We start from the raw sequence: 18,564 nt of genomic DNA on the forward strand, positions 1-18,564 counted from the left end.
TGTATGAAGTGAAAGGCTTGTTTCTTTTGTGTGAAGTATATGTGAGAAAATGACACTTGAGGTGGGGGTGGGGGTGGGGGGTGGGGGGATTTGATTCTTCTATGAACATGGGGGGTGTAAGATGAAAAGGAAGAAAAATAAAAGATGAGGAAAAGAAAAAGGGAAAGTAAGTGAGTTTTGTGACTTTGGTTAATTCTTGTTTACTCTTTTCCACTTTTATACTTTTTGGTTTTTAACCAAAGTATTCTTTTGGTAAAGGAACATTTTAGTGTAAGCTTTTATGTATGCATTTGTCCCACACACACGTATACACTAATAACAACAACATATTTAGTGTAATTTCACAAGTAAATCTGAGAAGGATAGTATATATATGTAAATCTTACCTCTAAATACCTTAAGAGGTAGAGAGATTGTTTTTGATATATCTTTGGCTCAAGAAAAAACATATCAAAGAAAATAAAAAAAAAGTGAAAAGAAATCATGGCATTGTAGAAAGCATGACAAAATATTTCGAAAAAAAAAATAACAGTAACTACAACAAAATATAAAGTGTGATAATCGAAGTATAAGACAATGAATAGTAGCAAGAATCGAAGAACAAAAAACTATAAAAGAAATATTACGACTGTTATTACCATGGAAGGATAACCAAGACAACGTTCTATTGCCTAGCTACTAACATTTTATTCTAATCCGTGAAATTTTGGTAACTTATTTTAAACCTATGTTTGTCATCAATGGGGTCATATAAGGGAGTATTTAGCAACAACTAGTACATATAGTGATGCCAATAGACACTACAAGAAAAAATAAGAATTAATTTCGAAATTTATTATTAATATGTCGATAAATAACTTATAGCTAATAATTCTTTTTACAACAATTCATCGCTAAATTTATTTAATAGAGAATTAGGATGAATTTTTACTATTTAGCCATATAAATTTCTATTGCCTTTTTTGTTCCATGAATGTGGATGAGACATATATGTAGACTTGATAATCATGTAAAAAAATCACATTTTAGTTGGAATAGCACGTCATATATGTGACAAAAACAAAAGTGGTATAAGCTTTGATTAGTCCTCACATATATACAAATAATCTAGAACCATTTTTTTTCCTTTTTTCCCTTTTATAACGGTGGTGTTTAGATTAATTTGCGCATACGTCTTATTCTATCAATGTTATGCTCTATTAGTATAATAAATAATAAGTAATGTTAACGCCAAATTTGGATTGAGAAAAATATTTTTAATGTTTTTATTTTTGTTGAAATTTGAACTTAACTTTTTTTTACAATTTTCACTAATCTCTTTCCTCCCCAAGTGGGCAGGATGACAAGACTTTGATGCAGGATTCGGCATGATTTTTGAGTACAAGCCTGGGAGGATCACTAGGTTCTCACTCTAAGCCAGTACCAGTAATTTGAAAAAATAATAGACATCGGAGTAGAAACTTATCCACATCGAATACTTACATCGGATCATACTAATTCATTATAGAAAAGTCATAAATTAAGGTAATAACTTGCATTAATTAATTATGATTTTGTGATAAGAATGTTGTATTTGAAAACAAGTATCGTGTTAAATTAGGGTAAACACCTAATGAGATAGCTAAAATGATAATAAGAAAATTAAATAGTCAAAAAAATATTTCACCAATACATCATCTTAGTTTTGTCTAAATTCCAAGTTTTACAAACTTTCTATTTATAGAGGGTATTTCTCAATTTAAAATATTGATGATTAAAACCAAAGCAATATTAAAAATGTATATTAGTATTCTTTAAGCTATAGATTAATTTGAAGTAACTAAAAATAATAAAGCAAAGATTTTACTTTCCCTTCTTCATCCTTGGAAAGACAAAATATTAAACGTAAACGTAACAAGAATTATAATTATTGCAATGACTATTTATTTGGTGCTTCACTAATGGTCCATTATATTTACTAGATTTAAATGACTGGTCCTATTACAATTCAATTTACAGAGAAAAAAAATTAAAGTCTGAATCAATCGTTTTCTACCAATAAAAATATTAAATTTATAAATTATTTCTATTAATTAATAATTAGAAAAAAAACACTTGAAATACAATGGATAAAGAACTAATCTTAATTAAGTGATGTCCAAAGGGGGTTTTGTGGATAAATTTAGATAAACTCATTGATTTCAGATCGAACAAAATATATATATATATATATATATATATATATATATATATATATATATATATATGGAAAAAAAAAGATTCAAAATTTATGCATATAATAAAGATCATATTTATTCTAGACAATTCACTTGCTTCAAAATTTTGAATTTGCGTGTCCGTGGAATATCATAAATCATTTGTAAGTTGAGATTATCAACAATAGGTGCATGTCCTTCTCACCCCGTGAATCGGGGCGAAAAGGGTTTATTTGTATCACTTTTACTGAAAGAATAATACAATTCGTATTTAATATCAATTTTTTTTATGTTGGTATTGTATTAATGAGTGATGGTTTGTTGATACAAGAACGAAATTTTATAAAAGCAACGGAAGGAATTCCGTAGATACTCATCATGAGTGAGGATTATAATTTGGATCGTGTTGTAAATGCTCCAACTAAACCTATTGATTGTAGAGGTTTCAGTTTCTGAATTTTGATTAATTAATGAATTTGCTGCCTTGGGTATTATTTTGTGTCATTCCATATATAAGCCTCTTCAAATCAGGCTTATTGTTATTGATTCGATGATCTCTATAAGACATGATCAACAAAAATTAATTATTGAGGACAGATATACCAATAAAATAATAATAGCTATAAATATATATATATATATGATTCTAAGTCAACGAAGTTAAAATTTACTAATATATATTAAAGAGGAGTTTGAGAATTTAATCAATAGAATAAATATTTAATGAAAAGAAATTATAATTTAACACATAAATGAGGATAAAATAATTTTCTTTTAAAAGATATATAAATAAAAAATACTACAGATAATTTAAAATGGGGAGTATATTTTTAAACAAATAGATAAGATAGTGAAAAGCTTTAAAGGCCTTTCAACCTTTAATTCTAAGTGTGTGTGTGTGACAGTGAAAAGCATGGATTAGACACCTTTAATTTTGTACATAGTAATCCTCCTTGTTTGTTCCATTTAATAGTTTTGAGTTAAATTTGCATTTGTTATAACAAATTTATTGAGTATATTAATATTATTTTTTCTAGTTTATATTAAGTGAATTGTTATACTTTATTCATAATTCAAAATAAGTTTAAAGTTCAAAAAAATTATTGGAATTTTTTTACCATATTTATTCTTCATTTAATGAGATTTTTAATTATTTTATATTTTCTAGGAGACTAATTTAGATATAATAATAATAATGAAAAGTAGTCTTTAATTTATATTCTTAAGGGGTAGTTTGATTGGGAACAAGTTATCCCAGGATTGATTATCCTGGGATTAGCTATCATGGGATAATTAGTTATCCCACCATGTATATGGGATAACTTATCTCATCATTATGGTATAAATAGTGAGATAAGTTATTCCAAACTTGACAACCAAATAAGACAACAAAATTTTATCCCTAGACTATTTCTTTATCCCATTACTATTTATTTTTATACCTCACACCAAACGATTCTTTAATATTTTTCTTAAAAGGTGTGTTATACCTCCAACAATTCACTTATTTTTTTTTTCTCTCCACCCGGACCAAACAAAAGAACCTGCAAGTCAAAGAGAGCGTGTAATTGACACGTCTGAAGGGATCTCCATATATGGTGTGATAAGTAATCCTAGAAAAGATCGATTGAAGTTTCCTCTAAGGTCCCACGAAGATCTCTATCTCAGTATGGTCACTTTGCTGGGGAAGTATTTTAACTGATTGTTTAAGTCGATCCTACGCGGTTTGGAAAGATGGGGAAAAAACATGATTTGAAGGAATATTAATTTAGAATTCACTAAATTAAGAAGAGTAGAATCATGAATATATTAACTTCAAAAATCCTAATTACGCTTCTAACAAGTGATATTTTCCGACAAAATCTTGAGTTTCATTCGTAGAAGTTGAAACTATAAGATCATGATCATCTTCCAATTACAAGAACTGAAAAGTCCCTATGAGTGAGATTTCTCATATCGTAGTGAAAATTCTTTAACTGATGATAAACTTAAGTCTTCGTGTATATAAAAAATACTTGCCAACATTCGATATTTTACTCAATTATAATTAACTCAAAAATATTTGTATATATAACACATGTCATGTATTAATTGAATTGACATAAATATTAGATAAATTTTTAATTACACATTTACCCTTAACCTCATTACCCTCGACCCCCACCCCTACACCCCCCAACCCTCCTCTTTTTCTTCCTCATTTAACGGATGGTCAAACTCTCAACCAACATCCTTTATGAGGCATCAATATTGAAGCCCTCAAAAGTCCAATTTTCAATAGGCCATACTGTTTGGACCTTTTTTATTTTTCCAAATTGCATTGAAAATTAATCTCCTGTTCAATTTTAAAAATCAAGAGGTAATTTTTATTATTTTATATTTATTTTACTCTTATTATTTAGTATTCTTTAGTTTTCAATATTTAGATAACTTACTATCTCTCTGTCCCAACATAAGTATCAGTACTCTAGCAGAAACACGATCATATGACATCAATAAATACAATTTATAGTTTATTAAAATATCTCTGTTCAATAAATGTTTTTTGAAAATTGAATACTATGATTAAGAAAATAGAGTATAAGGGTATAATTGAAAAAACATACAACTAATTTTTGTTTCGAATTCCTATATAAGTTGACACTTATTTTGAAATAAATATTTTTGTTAAAATGACAATTATTTGGAGACGGAAAGAATAACATTTAGGGGGAGGTATTGTATAATATTTTTATTTTAATTATTATTTCTTAAAAATATGTCAAATCAAACATGAACTAATAAATATGGACGGAAGGAATATAAATAAGAAAAAGAAAGTACAAGTAGCTTGTTTTATACCAAAATTTTGAAAAATAAAATAAAAACTCCACCTTTTCTGTGTATTCTTGTAATAATTGAATTTGTGTCCATAAAATAATAGATATTTCATAGAGATAAAATATGCATTTATTTGTCTTTTATGATTTTTGCACGCCTTTTAAAAAGGTTTTTTTTATAACCTTAATCATAAGAAATTAATATTTTAGATAGGAGGAAGTACAATATTTAAGCTAATAGAAGTTGCAATTTTTCTTCCTATCACCTCTACTAAAAATAAATTGATTTTTCAAAATGAACACTTCCTTGAGGAGAGGGAAGAACATGCTAATGAAAGCACTAGTGCAATAGGGGATATGTAAGTGGGAATTTTATTTTTATTTTTCACTCGATATCAATACACGCGTATAGTGTTGGGTAATTTCAATATCCTGTTTATGGCAAAGCACACAAGAGGTTAGGGTGGCTTGGGTCAGAGTCATGATCGAACATGACGCTGGTGAGATGGACTTAGTTAAGAAACAAAATTGTGTCTTTGCTATCAGCTATATCTTTTGGCATAATGGTAAGCGTTTGATCCTAAAAAGTGGTATCAGGGTCAAGGTCATGGGTTTGATTCTCGAAAGCAACATGATGCATGAGGCAGGTGTTTGGAGGGGGATTGTTGGGTAATGCCAACATCCTGCCTATGCCACGCAGGTTGGAGTTATGATCGAATATGGTGCCTTGCGTGGTGGGCTTAGTTAAGAAATAAAATTGTGTCTTTACTATCAGCTATAGCTTTTGGCATAATGGTAAGCGGTTGATCCTAACATATAGAAGTTCACCCTATATATTTGAATGATTCAATGTATATACACAAACATAAAATATAAACGAAATTTTATATTATCAATATATCTTAAGATGTTATAGTCGTAGTTAGCTTATTACAATCTGCTTCATTTATTAGATTTTGAATCTCACTTTTTATTGTCAGTAAGTATATAATAACTATATATTCAGTGTGATATTACAAGTATAATCTAAGAAAGGATAAAAAATGTATACAAATATTACTTCCATCTTTATCAGGTAGAAATTATGTTTTCGATAAATAAATCGATAAGTGTATAGAAATAAAACTCATGTTCTACTTGTTATTTCAATGGAAAATATTGATTTTCATTCTCAAATTTTCCCAAAAGCATTTTTTCTTTATAGCAAAATTGTTGAATGTAAATTACAAATTGGAATTTCTAGAGTGGAGACAGCATAGGAAGCAATGTACAGACAAAGATTAAGAAAACATAATAAATTATATTATATACTCATCAATTTATTAATTATTAATATTTAACTTAATTAATATCGTGGAAGCGATCAATACGGTAAAAAAAATTATTTAGAAGACTGACAACATTGGTTTTTGCTTCAAATGGATTAATTATAATAGTAATTTTTATACCATATAGTTTAAGAGTAATTGGGATTAATGTCAACCATTCCTCGAGAATGAGAATAATATTCATATATTCCTAATTTTTAGGGATTTCTGAAAGGAAGCATCCAAGTTTGTTTGATATCAAGAGTTAATTTTATTTTTATTTAATTTATATATGCACTCATAATATAAAAATAAATTTATTGTGTTTAACCTATTATATCAGGTTGATATGAGGACATTGAGATGGATATTTGAGATAAGATGTGAGTGACTTCCGTGATGAAAAAATAAAAAAAATGAAATTGATATGATTTTAATATATTTTAATTGAACCGAAAGTCTACTAGAAACAATTCATCTACTTTTCGTACAACTCCTTTTGAAGCCCTTATATAGTTTTAAACAAAATACAAGTTTAATTATAATATATAACTAACTATTTAATATAACGAACCAAAAGCCAACAAGAATTAAACTTAGCATTAAAAATATTGTATTATGAATTTCTGCATCACTAATATCTTTATATGTCATCATGATTCTAACTCATGGTCTATACGCATTATGTTTTTTAGCTACAATTTACCTATTTACGGATTGTAGCTATAGTTTAAGTTGCATTATTTATATAATTTACATGTTTATATAATTCACATATAATTGAGCTAGTTTTATATAAATTCGAAATAACGAATTTATACAAACACAAACATCTGAACTTTAAACAGTTATACAAATTATATTATATAAAATTACATTATACAAAACTTATACAAATTTTTAATTATACAAGCGTGTGAATTATACAAACTTGAATCATAATCAATGTTAAATGTTAGTGACAATAAATTATAGTTATATTAATTAATTAACTAATATATATTTGTTTATTCGCGTAATTTATAGTCCCGGCATAGCTTATTTTTTAATCAAAGGACCCCAGAGTGTATAGAAGTAAAATCTTCCTTTTTTCATGCTAATTCTCAGTTTCCCAATACATTGTGTATAGATTATGGTAGAGACACAAGAAGGAATCTTACATTAATACAGTTATTGTTTCAATGTACAAGCAATAACATCATATTATAAATGTCATTTTTTTTAATCATAAGATCCGTTTATTCCTCATGAAATTAGAAACATAATTATAAAAGATTAAATTTAGAATATACGGCAAGTAACCAGTATGTACTCAAACACAAGTGACGTTTTAAATTATTAATTTATTTTGAAAAAAGGTATCATCACATAGTTTATTTGTTCATAATAATGTTCAGATTAATTTGTATGCACCTTGTTACGATTCAAGTCTATAATATGTATTGTCTATTTTAGCGAACAAACTTTATATATTTATTTCTTGGACTATGTCATCATCAAGTTTAAAAGTGTGTATATCATGTGAACTTATGTTATGTCTTATCATATGCCCTTTTTTTCAGAAGCTTGTCATCCCAAAAGCTTGTACTTTTACTCACCCTGTCATGGGCATCACATATGACCTGACCCTTTCTTTTGGAACTTATGAGGTTTACCTTATCATTGTATTGAGGGAGAATTCGGCTCTGATATCATATTTGTCACAATTCAATTTTATGTAATGTATTATATGTTTTGGCACAACAGACCTTACAGATTTGTCTTTTGAGCTACATCATTATCAAGCAGAAAAGCGTACATACCATGTGAACTTATGTAATACCTTATAAAACTTTTCACTTTCCTCTTTCATTCTGATGTGAAATTTTCTAAGGTATCTTGTGCACCCTTTCTTTAAAACGTTGTCAGTCTAGAAGCCTAATAACCCTTTTCTTTGAACTCCTCTCATCGTCAATCCGCCCTTCGTCATGATCTTTTGATATTTTGAGTTCAATTATTTGCTATGTCGCACTTACACAAATATCAAATAATTTTTTTCATCAAAATTTAAGCAGATAAAAAATTATTACCTAATATTTTTTTTCTTATTAAAATTTGAATCTTGACCTCTCGTAATTTTCAACTCACGTCACCGACCACTAGATAGTTATCATATATGTATATAGTTTGATTTTCAATGTTTTTTTATATTAAAGTTTATTATGAATTTTCAGAATAAACGCTGACAAGGCCCATATATGTTGCAAATGTTTAATGAATTAAAGCTTTCTTTGAACTCATTCTATTGCTCAAAATTAAAGTTATATAATAAGGATTTGTTTGGAATTAAGGTCACGTGAGAGTGTCAATTGAAACATGGAACATTAATGTAGAGATTGGAATATATTTTTTGAGCAAAATAAAAAGGGTAATTAAGGTTGTGTTTGGTATAAGGAAAAATATTTTTCATGAAAAATATTTTCTAAAAAATAAATAATTTTTTTTTACTTATTTTCTGATACTTAATAAGTAAATAAAAAATAGTATCTCAATATTATTTATATATAATATAGAAAAATATTACAGAATAAGACTGTGAAGGGGAGCCTTGGAGTAACTGGTAAAGTTGTTGTCATGTGATCAGGAGGTCACGGGTTCAAGCCTTGAAAACAGTCTCTGGCAGAAATGCAAGCTAAGACTGCGTACAATAGACCCTTGTGGTCGGGCCCTTCCCCGGACCCTGCGCATAGCGGGAGCTTTAGTGCACCGGGCTGCCCTTTCATTACAGAATAAGACTGTGTAGGGACGAAAGGTAGGGTTTTGAGTCGAGTTATATTTCTCTAGAAAAGATTTTAAATTACATTTGGACCAATCAAATATGAAAAAATTTAAACTTATTTTTCTCCACACCAAACACACCCTAAATTAACCAAAAATGTAAATCACAAGAAAGTTATAATAAGGATATGTTTGGAGTTGAAGTCACGTGAGAGAGGACTATTTTGAGCAATAAAAGGAGTGGGATGTTAGTGTAATTAATAATTAACCAAATATTAATTATTTAATTACACGATTTGTTCTTGAAGTGGGCTGATCTTAATCTTTTGTCTTCAATAATCAAACGTATGCTTTGCGAGGTATAAATTCTTTAAAAGCACGGGATATAACTTATAAAATACTATAATATGAAAATATAAAATTATATTCCGAAAAAAATTATTTATCTTGAACGACAAAAGTTAAAGCCGAATCAAAATAGAACCAAAAGTGCAAATGATCCAAAATTAATTTAAATCACTAATATCACGTCTACTTGCTTAGAAGTGATTTCGAACTACTAATACAAAATTTTTCAATTATTTGTTTTAATCAGTTGGCTCGATCAATATATACATGTAAAATTCCACAAATTCTCTAAATGCTCTAAATCATCCAGCACAATGTCTTTATCCTCATCTTCACTCAAAAAATTTATGGAAGTAACTAAATCACAAGAAAGAATAATTTTAATTCTTTTTGTAAGGAAAAAAATCAATTTACTGACAGAAAAATTAGATGTCATTATCATTAGCAGACAAGGTTTGTCATTAATAAATAAACAAAGGGGGTCAACATGTTCATTTAATTTAGTGGCTTTACCTTTGAGCCACAAAATGGCAGTAAATTTAAACATATGGACCCAATTTCAAGAATTAATACTAGTAATAGTAATTTGATTCGTCTTAATGAAATGTGACTATATATTTTGTGTTCTTTCATTTTTCACTCATTATTCAACCATATAATATGTAATAAAAAAAAGGAGTCGTCAAAGAATGTTGTGCGAAGAAATAGGCATTTAAATTTTTATATATATTGGTCTAGGTCTTTTCAACGAATGATTTTTTTTTACTTATTTTTTCAAATTTTTTATATAAATCTGTCCAAGTGTTTCCAACGAATTTCAATCATGACAATAAAAATTTATGTACATGTGATATCTAATGAATTTTTATAAAATAAACTTAGCAAATTAAGAATAACGGAGAAAGAAATAATAAGAGATAGATTTTAAGTGAATTCAGTGTGTAGAATTGTGTAAATACATATTGGCTATTAATAGCCAATTTAGGAAGATAGTGGGTAGGGGAAAAGTAGAAAGGGCGCTAAATATTTTAACACTCCCCCTTGGATGTCCGTGTGTATTGTGTCTCATTAAAAACTTTACAAGAAACAAAATACATAGTTATTTTGAACATTCATAAATGTTGTGCCTCGTTAAAATCTTACAAGAAAAATCCAGTGAAAAAAAGCCTAGTGAAGAAAAAAGAGTACACACATCTGGTGATACGTCTTGAGTGTGTTTTTCCACTTGCTGAATATTTTAACATGAATGTGTTTTTCCACTCACTTTTCAAGTCGACTTCAAATCTGAATTTTAATTCAGAGCTGACGTTGACTTGGAAAATGTCATCATCGTATGTATATCGTGTATATTAATACATATAACACACATATTTAGACGTATATCTACTTATGTTTCAAATTTTGGACCACTTAGAAAAGTATTTGGAGTTAACTTTGGAATTTTTTATACTTAAAACTATGGATCATGCAATTATGATCATAGTGTTGTCAATTGTACTTTATAATTTATGGATAGAGATTTACATATTTTAATATGCCAAAGAACTTAAATTTATGTAATGTTTCCAAAGTCATGAAAGATTATTATATGCCATGGATACTTTATCATGAATTGAAACATTAATAATTCGCTCATATTCGCATTTGAATGATACCAATCGAGATGTGAGTCACCCGGCTACGAATTTTTTCGTTGGTTGATTCTCGAAATTGAAAGAAAAATCGCTTAATACAGCAGGTGTTAGCCATGCGCTCATTCAAAATTTGATTGTGATATCGTTATATAGAAATATTAGTTTTTTTATAGGATTATTTATGTTTTTGTGTGTGTACTCAAAACCTTTATATATTCTTTCATTTGAAAAAAAAAATCATATAAATTGCATGAATAACTTTAAAGGGAACATCCAGTTATAACCTTAGACTTAGCCTTATAAGTTGTAACACATTTTCAAAAGGACTTAATAGTTACCTCACAAAGTGCATTTCTTTATTATGAGATAAAATCTTTTTTCAGAAAATATTCCGATTTTTATTCCTTTTGTTTCAGTTATAACCTTAGACTTAGTCCTAAGGGTGTGTTTGGTACATACGTATAAAATATATTTTTTAGAAAAATAAGTTTATTACTTATTTTCTTGTATTTGATACGTAAGTCAACAATAACATTCTAAAGGCATTGTTATATAGTCTACACAAATATCATAGGTGAGGGCGGTGGGGATGGAGCTATGAAAATTTGGGTACGATAAAGATAAGGTATGTCAGATGATGGAAAAAACACAATTAACATAAAATTGTAACAATTTGACTTCAACTTGTTACAATTGGGATTTCAAAAAAAAAATGGAATTCGAAAAATCTCCAAATACCTAGTTTTCACATTTCACTCATATTCACTTACAAAAGTTCAATGTTTTTTCAAATTTGTGTTCATATTTGAACATAATTTGTGGATTCCAAAAAGGTGAAAAGGAAAAAGGGGATGTAAGAATTGACAGCTTGAGAAGATATTGTAAATATAGTGATAAGGTTTAGCCAAAAAAAAATGCAAAATAATCATAGATAAGAAAGGAATATATATAGAGAGGGACATATTTTCTCATTGACACATATTCTTGACTTACTTTACCACCATGTCATGTGTTTCATAATCTTTAGAGTTTCGTGATGCACTATTTATGTTGGCTTGTTCTTCATTACTATTGTTTGTGTTTCAATTTATGTGGCACAATTTGAATTTTGAGAGTTAACAACTTTGTTACAATTTATGTAACACAATTTGAATTTTGAGAGTCAAACAATTTAATTTTGACTGTGAATTTGGATATATATAGAATTTTTAAATATTTTAAAATAAAAAATTTATATATTTGAAAACTATCTGAAAAAGAATATGATAAATCACAATGATCGATAATCAAAATATTTAAAAGATATATGAAAAAATTTCGATCAAAGATAGACTTGTTTGAATCTCAAAATCTGAAAGATGTCACATAAATTGAGATAGACAGAAAGTAGTTAAGAGTAAATATGATATGTTATGTAAGAATCCCTCCATTTTTAACCAACGGTTTTAGATTTGAACTTAGAGAAAGTTCTGTCCTACATAGTGTTTTACTCTCTATCTTAAAAAAGGTGAAATTTTTACAAATCTAGATTAATTAAAATCTGAAACGAATATCAAACACCGAATTAAAAATTATGTCCCCCAACATATAACACATGGAAAAGGGAAACAATAGAATGAGATATATAAATGTCCATTTCGTTGCATTATATTCTATGGTTTCAATGCCTTTGTGATGACTAGGAAAAATTCTTATCAAAAAGTAAAAATTAAATTACATGAAGAATTAGTAACATAAATCCTTCTCAAAATATTACCTATTCTACTTAAGGATTTGAAAAACTTCCCAAGAATGAATGATGCAAAGTGATCCTTTCCTAACAAGCAAAAATGAAATATTCTCAAAGAAGACTTGACCATATATGAAGAAGAGCCTTCGATCAACAAAAGGTTGTCTTCAATTTATACGAGTTATAGGTTCATAGATTTGAGTCGTGAAAGCAGTCACTAATGCTTACATTATAATAGACTATATATCGCTATGGCTCTTTCCTGAATTCTGCGTAATTACAAAATACTTTGTACACCATGTTGCCATTTAAACAAAAGTTAGAACATTTTCCTCCATCATACCCACAAAATATGACTTAAAGTAGTAAGTTTCCACCCTTTCTTTATCAGGTCCTTTTATTTGACTTTGGTATAGGTATAAGATCCTTTTATAATAAGCCTAGCAAAAAGCCCCAATAAGTTGGAAACATATTGAATCTTTCTAAAGACTTTAAGAAGTGAACCTCATAGAAAATGCCCTACATATATTCCTTATCACTACCCACCTAATATATATATATATCCGCTTCAAAAGGTCACTTCTTTGGAGTGAAACGTTCTCTCTCAAAGACAATTCAATACCACAACTCAATATCTAAACTTTTGATCAAGAATGAAAGAATATTACCTTTTCAGCATAACCTTTAATTGTAGTTTCTTATGTGACTAGTTTTTAAACAATTGTGAAAACTTATCGACAAGATAAAATTGACGTGTCACAACATTAACAGAAAAAATATGACAAAAATTATTCTTTTTTAATTAAAAATAGTATTATGTTCTATACAAAGAGATACATGCACTCTTATTTTTAGTAAAGGTGGCTCAAGGTAAGGTACCAAGGTTAGTAAAATTATTGCTTCAGGCCTTCAAAATTTTGTGACCTCAAAAAATCATAATAATGAATGTTATGATTTTTATATCACTTAAAACTTCCTTCTTTTGCATATCAAAACCTTTCCTTTCTTTTCCAACACTTATGTCACGTCAGCATCCATAGACACACTCAATGGCTGAATCAAGATTTTTACTAAAAGGCTTCAAAATCTGAAGAAGTAAACACATGAACTAGCCGAAAAAGGTTCAACATCTAATGTATATACATAAAAAAATTGCTTTAATAATGTATAAATAGTAGAATTTTCCGTTGAAAGGGGTTCGGATGAACCCCTAACCACAAGTTGGCTCCGCCCTTCGACACGGTAGGGATAAGTTGGAGTGTTAGCTGTTACTTAAGATCAAATTGAGGTGTCTAGATGTGCATTAGCAAAGAAAAATTTATATTTATCGGTTAAAGCCAAATTTAAGTGTGTCTATGTATTAGGTAAGTCTTTCCTTTTCTTCAAAGATTGTGTTGTGTAGCCTATCTGACCAAAAATGCAAAGTTGCTCTTTCTAGTTTCTCTAATAAAATAAAAGTCAATTCCAAACAAAAATTAATAGCCCAGGTGCCGGCAGAAGCCTAAAGCAAGTAAGCTCATACCACTTGCTTTAGGCCCCTAAGATCTCTAAGAAAACTAAGCTCATATCTCATAAAAGCAAAATAATTATAAATAAATATTTTTTATAATTTATATTCTTCAAGGCATGAGATTCGCGAGCAAAATATCGTCGCAGCATCAATATACTGACATGATATTATTGAGACTGCTTCAGTCCTTAATAATACCACCACAGTATATCTATATACTATTATGGTATCATTAATGTCTACTTCAATCCTTCATCTACATCTCCATGAAACACATCATATACTGGTATTGCATCATCAAGGATCATTTCATATAATCATTAAGGATCGTTTCATACAAATGTTGAATGATACCATCATAGTATATATATACTGTGATGGTATCATAAAGGTTTTCCTAGGTCATTCGATATTACATGAATGATACTACCACAATATATTCGTATATTATAATGATATTGAAAATCATTAATGAGACGCTTTTAAAATCCTCAATGATACTATAGCAATATATTGATACCTTATCGGTATCATATATAATTGAGCTCTTTTTTTAAGAAATAAAAATAAAACAATTAAGAAAAAATTATTAAAATCATAATTTTATTTATCACACTAATTAGTAAATATATTCTTTGTGATACTCCGTTGGTATGTTGATACCATATCGGTATCATATAGAATTGAGCTTAATCATCTGTGATACTGCATCGGTATATGATACTTTATCGGTATCATGTAGGATGGATGCTGACGTCAGCATAACGTCGACGAGCGAATTTAAAAATAATTAAAAAGGGTATAGGGTAATTAGTCTGACCAAAGGGGTATATAAAGAAATTATTTAGGGAAGGGGTATAAAGTGGTAAATAGTTTGTTTAAAGAGTTTATTTTTTTTTATTTTCCCAATATTATATATATATTAAGATCAGTACAAATATAAATTTACGCACAAAATAAAAATATTTTTTAAAATAAATTTCATATTCAAACATAATTTTACTATATGTATATACTTATATAATTTCAATTTTAAATATATATTTTTAAAATTCAACCAAATACTGTCCATACAATTTCTATTTAATTTTTTTTATGCTTCTTGTCGGAATCTCACATTATGCAAAAATATATATGTCTTATCAAATACTTCCTCTATTTTATTTTAGTTGTCTATAATTTGCATATTTCTATATTCACGGAAAGTTCTACTGCTACTTTTCATTTTAGCCTTAATCACACATTCTTATAAGAATAACATGATATGTTCAAGGTCACAAGATTCAAAGAATATTCTTTATATGATATAATTTTTTAATTAAAGACGATTATATTAAATGTTTTTGATATATCTAAAACTTTATGCTTAGTCGAATTAAAATATATAAAATAAAATGACTGAAATATATTTAGGCCTCTTTTTAAAGATTTGGCTTTAGGGCACATATTCCATTGAACCGTGTTGATAGCCCAAGATATCCTAAATTCCTAATGAGTCCTATGGTAACTAACAACAACAACAAACAAACAAATAGAGTTATAATGTTAGTATTTGTTATTCATGTGAATCTATGCTAGGAGTTTTTTTTTGTGATGGAAGAAATGACTTGGGACCCGACTCCAACCCGGAAATCGACTCCCAACTTCCAACACCATCTCGAGACCCAACTCCCGACTCTTGACCCAGGTGAGCACTAACATGATGTCACTCAGATTTTGCCTTTTGTCAATAAGAAAAATTGTTGTAGGTTCCATTGTCATTTGTTCTAGAAGATCTTTTGTTCGATTCTCATTAGGTTCTTTGGGTTCGAGAAGATCTTCTTTTGGCATTGGAGGCATAATATATGTTCTTTTTCAATACCTGAACCTAACTCAAATCCAAACGCTAGCTCAGAAGTGAAGATTGGTCGAGTCCATATAAACAGATCACCAGTCCATTCTCTAACCCAAGTGACTCTAACCCACACTAATTGAGGCGTGTTCTAATACATTCATGATGCTAATTCACATTGGAAAATGGTACAACTAATAGTTGGGGTGTAAACTCGCAAAAAAATGATAGTTCACGTGTGTCACCAGTAGTCATTACAAGAACAATATCCATTCCTAAAATGATGAAACCGGCTCCTATCCCTCATTACTATTTCCCTGTTATAAACATTTGACATGAACTTCATGACTGTATGAAAATCATCACATGTCCTGATATTCTTCACAATCCGAATTGTCCATCCGGATTGCATTGACATAAGTCCAAAAGTAACAGCCATTCTCTCAGTGGTATCGAACGACACTCTCCTTCTCTTCATCCTCAACATCATGTAATACCGAAGTTGTATCTGGTTCATATCCATGAGCCTGTAGTTCCTTCGCGATCTTATCCAGGAACACGTTAATTTGAGGATGTGAAGTATCTCCAGCTACAAATTCGTATATAATGTTTTCCACCTCGATTGAACTGCATCCGGGTGTTTTGTGTACACCCCTCTTGATCATTAACTTTCTGCATTGATCAACTTCGCTCCATCGGTTTAAAGATGCGTAGAGGTTGGATAAGAAGACGTAGTTTCCTCCATCGTGTGGATCCAAACTCAGAAGATTCTCCGTCACCTCTTCCCATAGTTTTGCATCCTTATGCTTGTGACACGCTTGGAGCAGACCACCCCAGACAACTGCATTGGGCTTCATTGGCATGTTCTTTATAAGTTCTAGTGCTTCTTGAAGGCATCCTGATCGACCTAAAAGGTCGATCATGCATCCATAATGTTCAATTCCGGGCTCAATACCATAAACGCTCTTCATCTGTGAAAAGTAACTTCTCCCAACGGAGACTAATCCAGAATGGCTACACGAACATAGAAGCCCAACGAAAGTCACACCGTCTGGTTTTATCCCCTCTCCTTCCATCGCAATGAAAGCGTCTACAGCTTCCTTCCCATACCCGTGCATTCCTAGCCCAATGATGACGGAATTCCAGCAAAAGATGTTTCTATCATACAGGCCATGGAAGACTTGTGTAGCACCTACAACATCCCCACATTTGAAGTACATATCTATAAGCACGTTACCCAGGACATAATCGATCTTGATTTTCTTCGTTCTAATATAACTATGAATCCATTCACCCATGTCTAAAGCTCCTAAATGAGCACAAGCAGAAAGCAAGCTTACCATTGTCACCTCAGTTGGTTTTACTTCTTCCCTTACCATACGTTGAAACAAATTTATCGCTCTAACGAATTCACCACATTGAACATATCCTGCAATCATCGTATTCCAAGTCACAACATCTTTCATGAACCCCATCTCGACAAACAATTCTTCCGCCTTGACCATTTGCTCCGACTTACAATATCCATCGATCATTGCATTCCATGAGACCACATCTTTCATTGGATTTCGATCAAAGATTAATCGAGCATTGTCAACTTCACTTGATTTGCAGTAACACGAAATTAACGAATTCCAAGAAGCTGAATTCCTCAGAGACATATTTTCAAACAGCTTCTTTGCCTCCTTAACACAACCATGTCTACTAAAAGCTGAAATCATAGCATTAGTAGCAATAATATCTCTCTCGGGCATTTCCACAAACACTTTCCGTGCAGACCATAAATCCCCAACTTTTGCATAAAAATCAAGCAACCCAGTTAACAGAACTACATCAAATTCAAAACCCATTTTCACAATCTGGGAATGAAAGGATTTCCCTAAATGGGTTCCGTTTGGATTTGCACAAGAACGCAAAATCAAAGAAATGGTGAATCTGTTTGGGAAGAAGAAGTTACAACTCCTCATCAACCCTTTGTACAAATCCAAAAATTTCTTGAAATTTTCATGTTGTAAAGAAACACGAATCATTGAATTCCATAATGAAGATAGATTACTGTGTCGGGGAACTCCATTAGTGAAGATTTGTGCGTGAAGCTGTTTCAATTGTTTGAAAGATAACTTTTGGGGGCTAAATTGCAGAAAATTCATGAACATGAACAAAGACAACTCAATTTCCCGCTTATATAATCTCCCACTAAATATTCAATACTTCAAAATGTATTTTCTTTTTTTGGTTATAATTTCCCATTCGGAAATTTCCGAAGCCCGCAAAAACCCCACTTAAACCCCACTTAATTCGAAGTACTGTAGGGGTCCATTCGGGTGGCGCTCCAAACAACAATTTTTCCACTCCCAAGATCTTTATCACATATGAAATGTTGAATTTAAAGAGTAAGAAAATAGAGTCTAAGAAGATTTCCCAAGTAATTGAA

The 18,564-nt window shown here is 29.7% G+C and overlaps 1 protein-coding gene across 1 annotated transcript; it reads right to left on the minus strand.

Moving 5' to 3' along the window:
- Nucleotides 1-16,573: 16,573 nt before the first annotated feature.
- On the minus strand, nt 16,574-17,980 carry LOC129889830 (pentatricopeptide repeat-containing protein At1g08070, chloroplastic-like). The gene has a single exon (XM_055965287.1). The coding sequence runs from the start codon at nt 17,978-17,980 to the stop codon at nt 16,574-16,576; it is 1,407 nt and encodes a 468-aa protein (XP_055821262.1).
- Between the last annotated feature and the right edge of the window lie 584 nt (nt 17,981-18,564).

This window comes from Solanum dulcamara, chromosome 5 (genome assembly GCF_947179165.1).
Source record: "Solanum dulcamara chromosome 5, daSolDulc1.2, whole genome shotgun sequence".
NCBI classification, from domain to species: domain Eukaryota; kingdom Viridiplantae; phylum Streptophyta; class Magnoliopsida; order Solanales; family Solanaceae; genus Solanum; species Solanum dulcamara.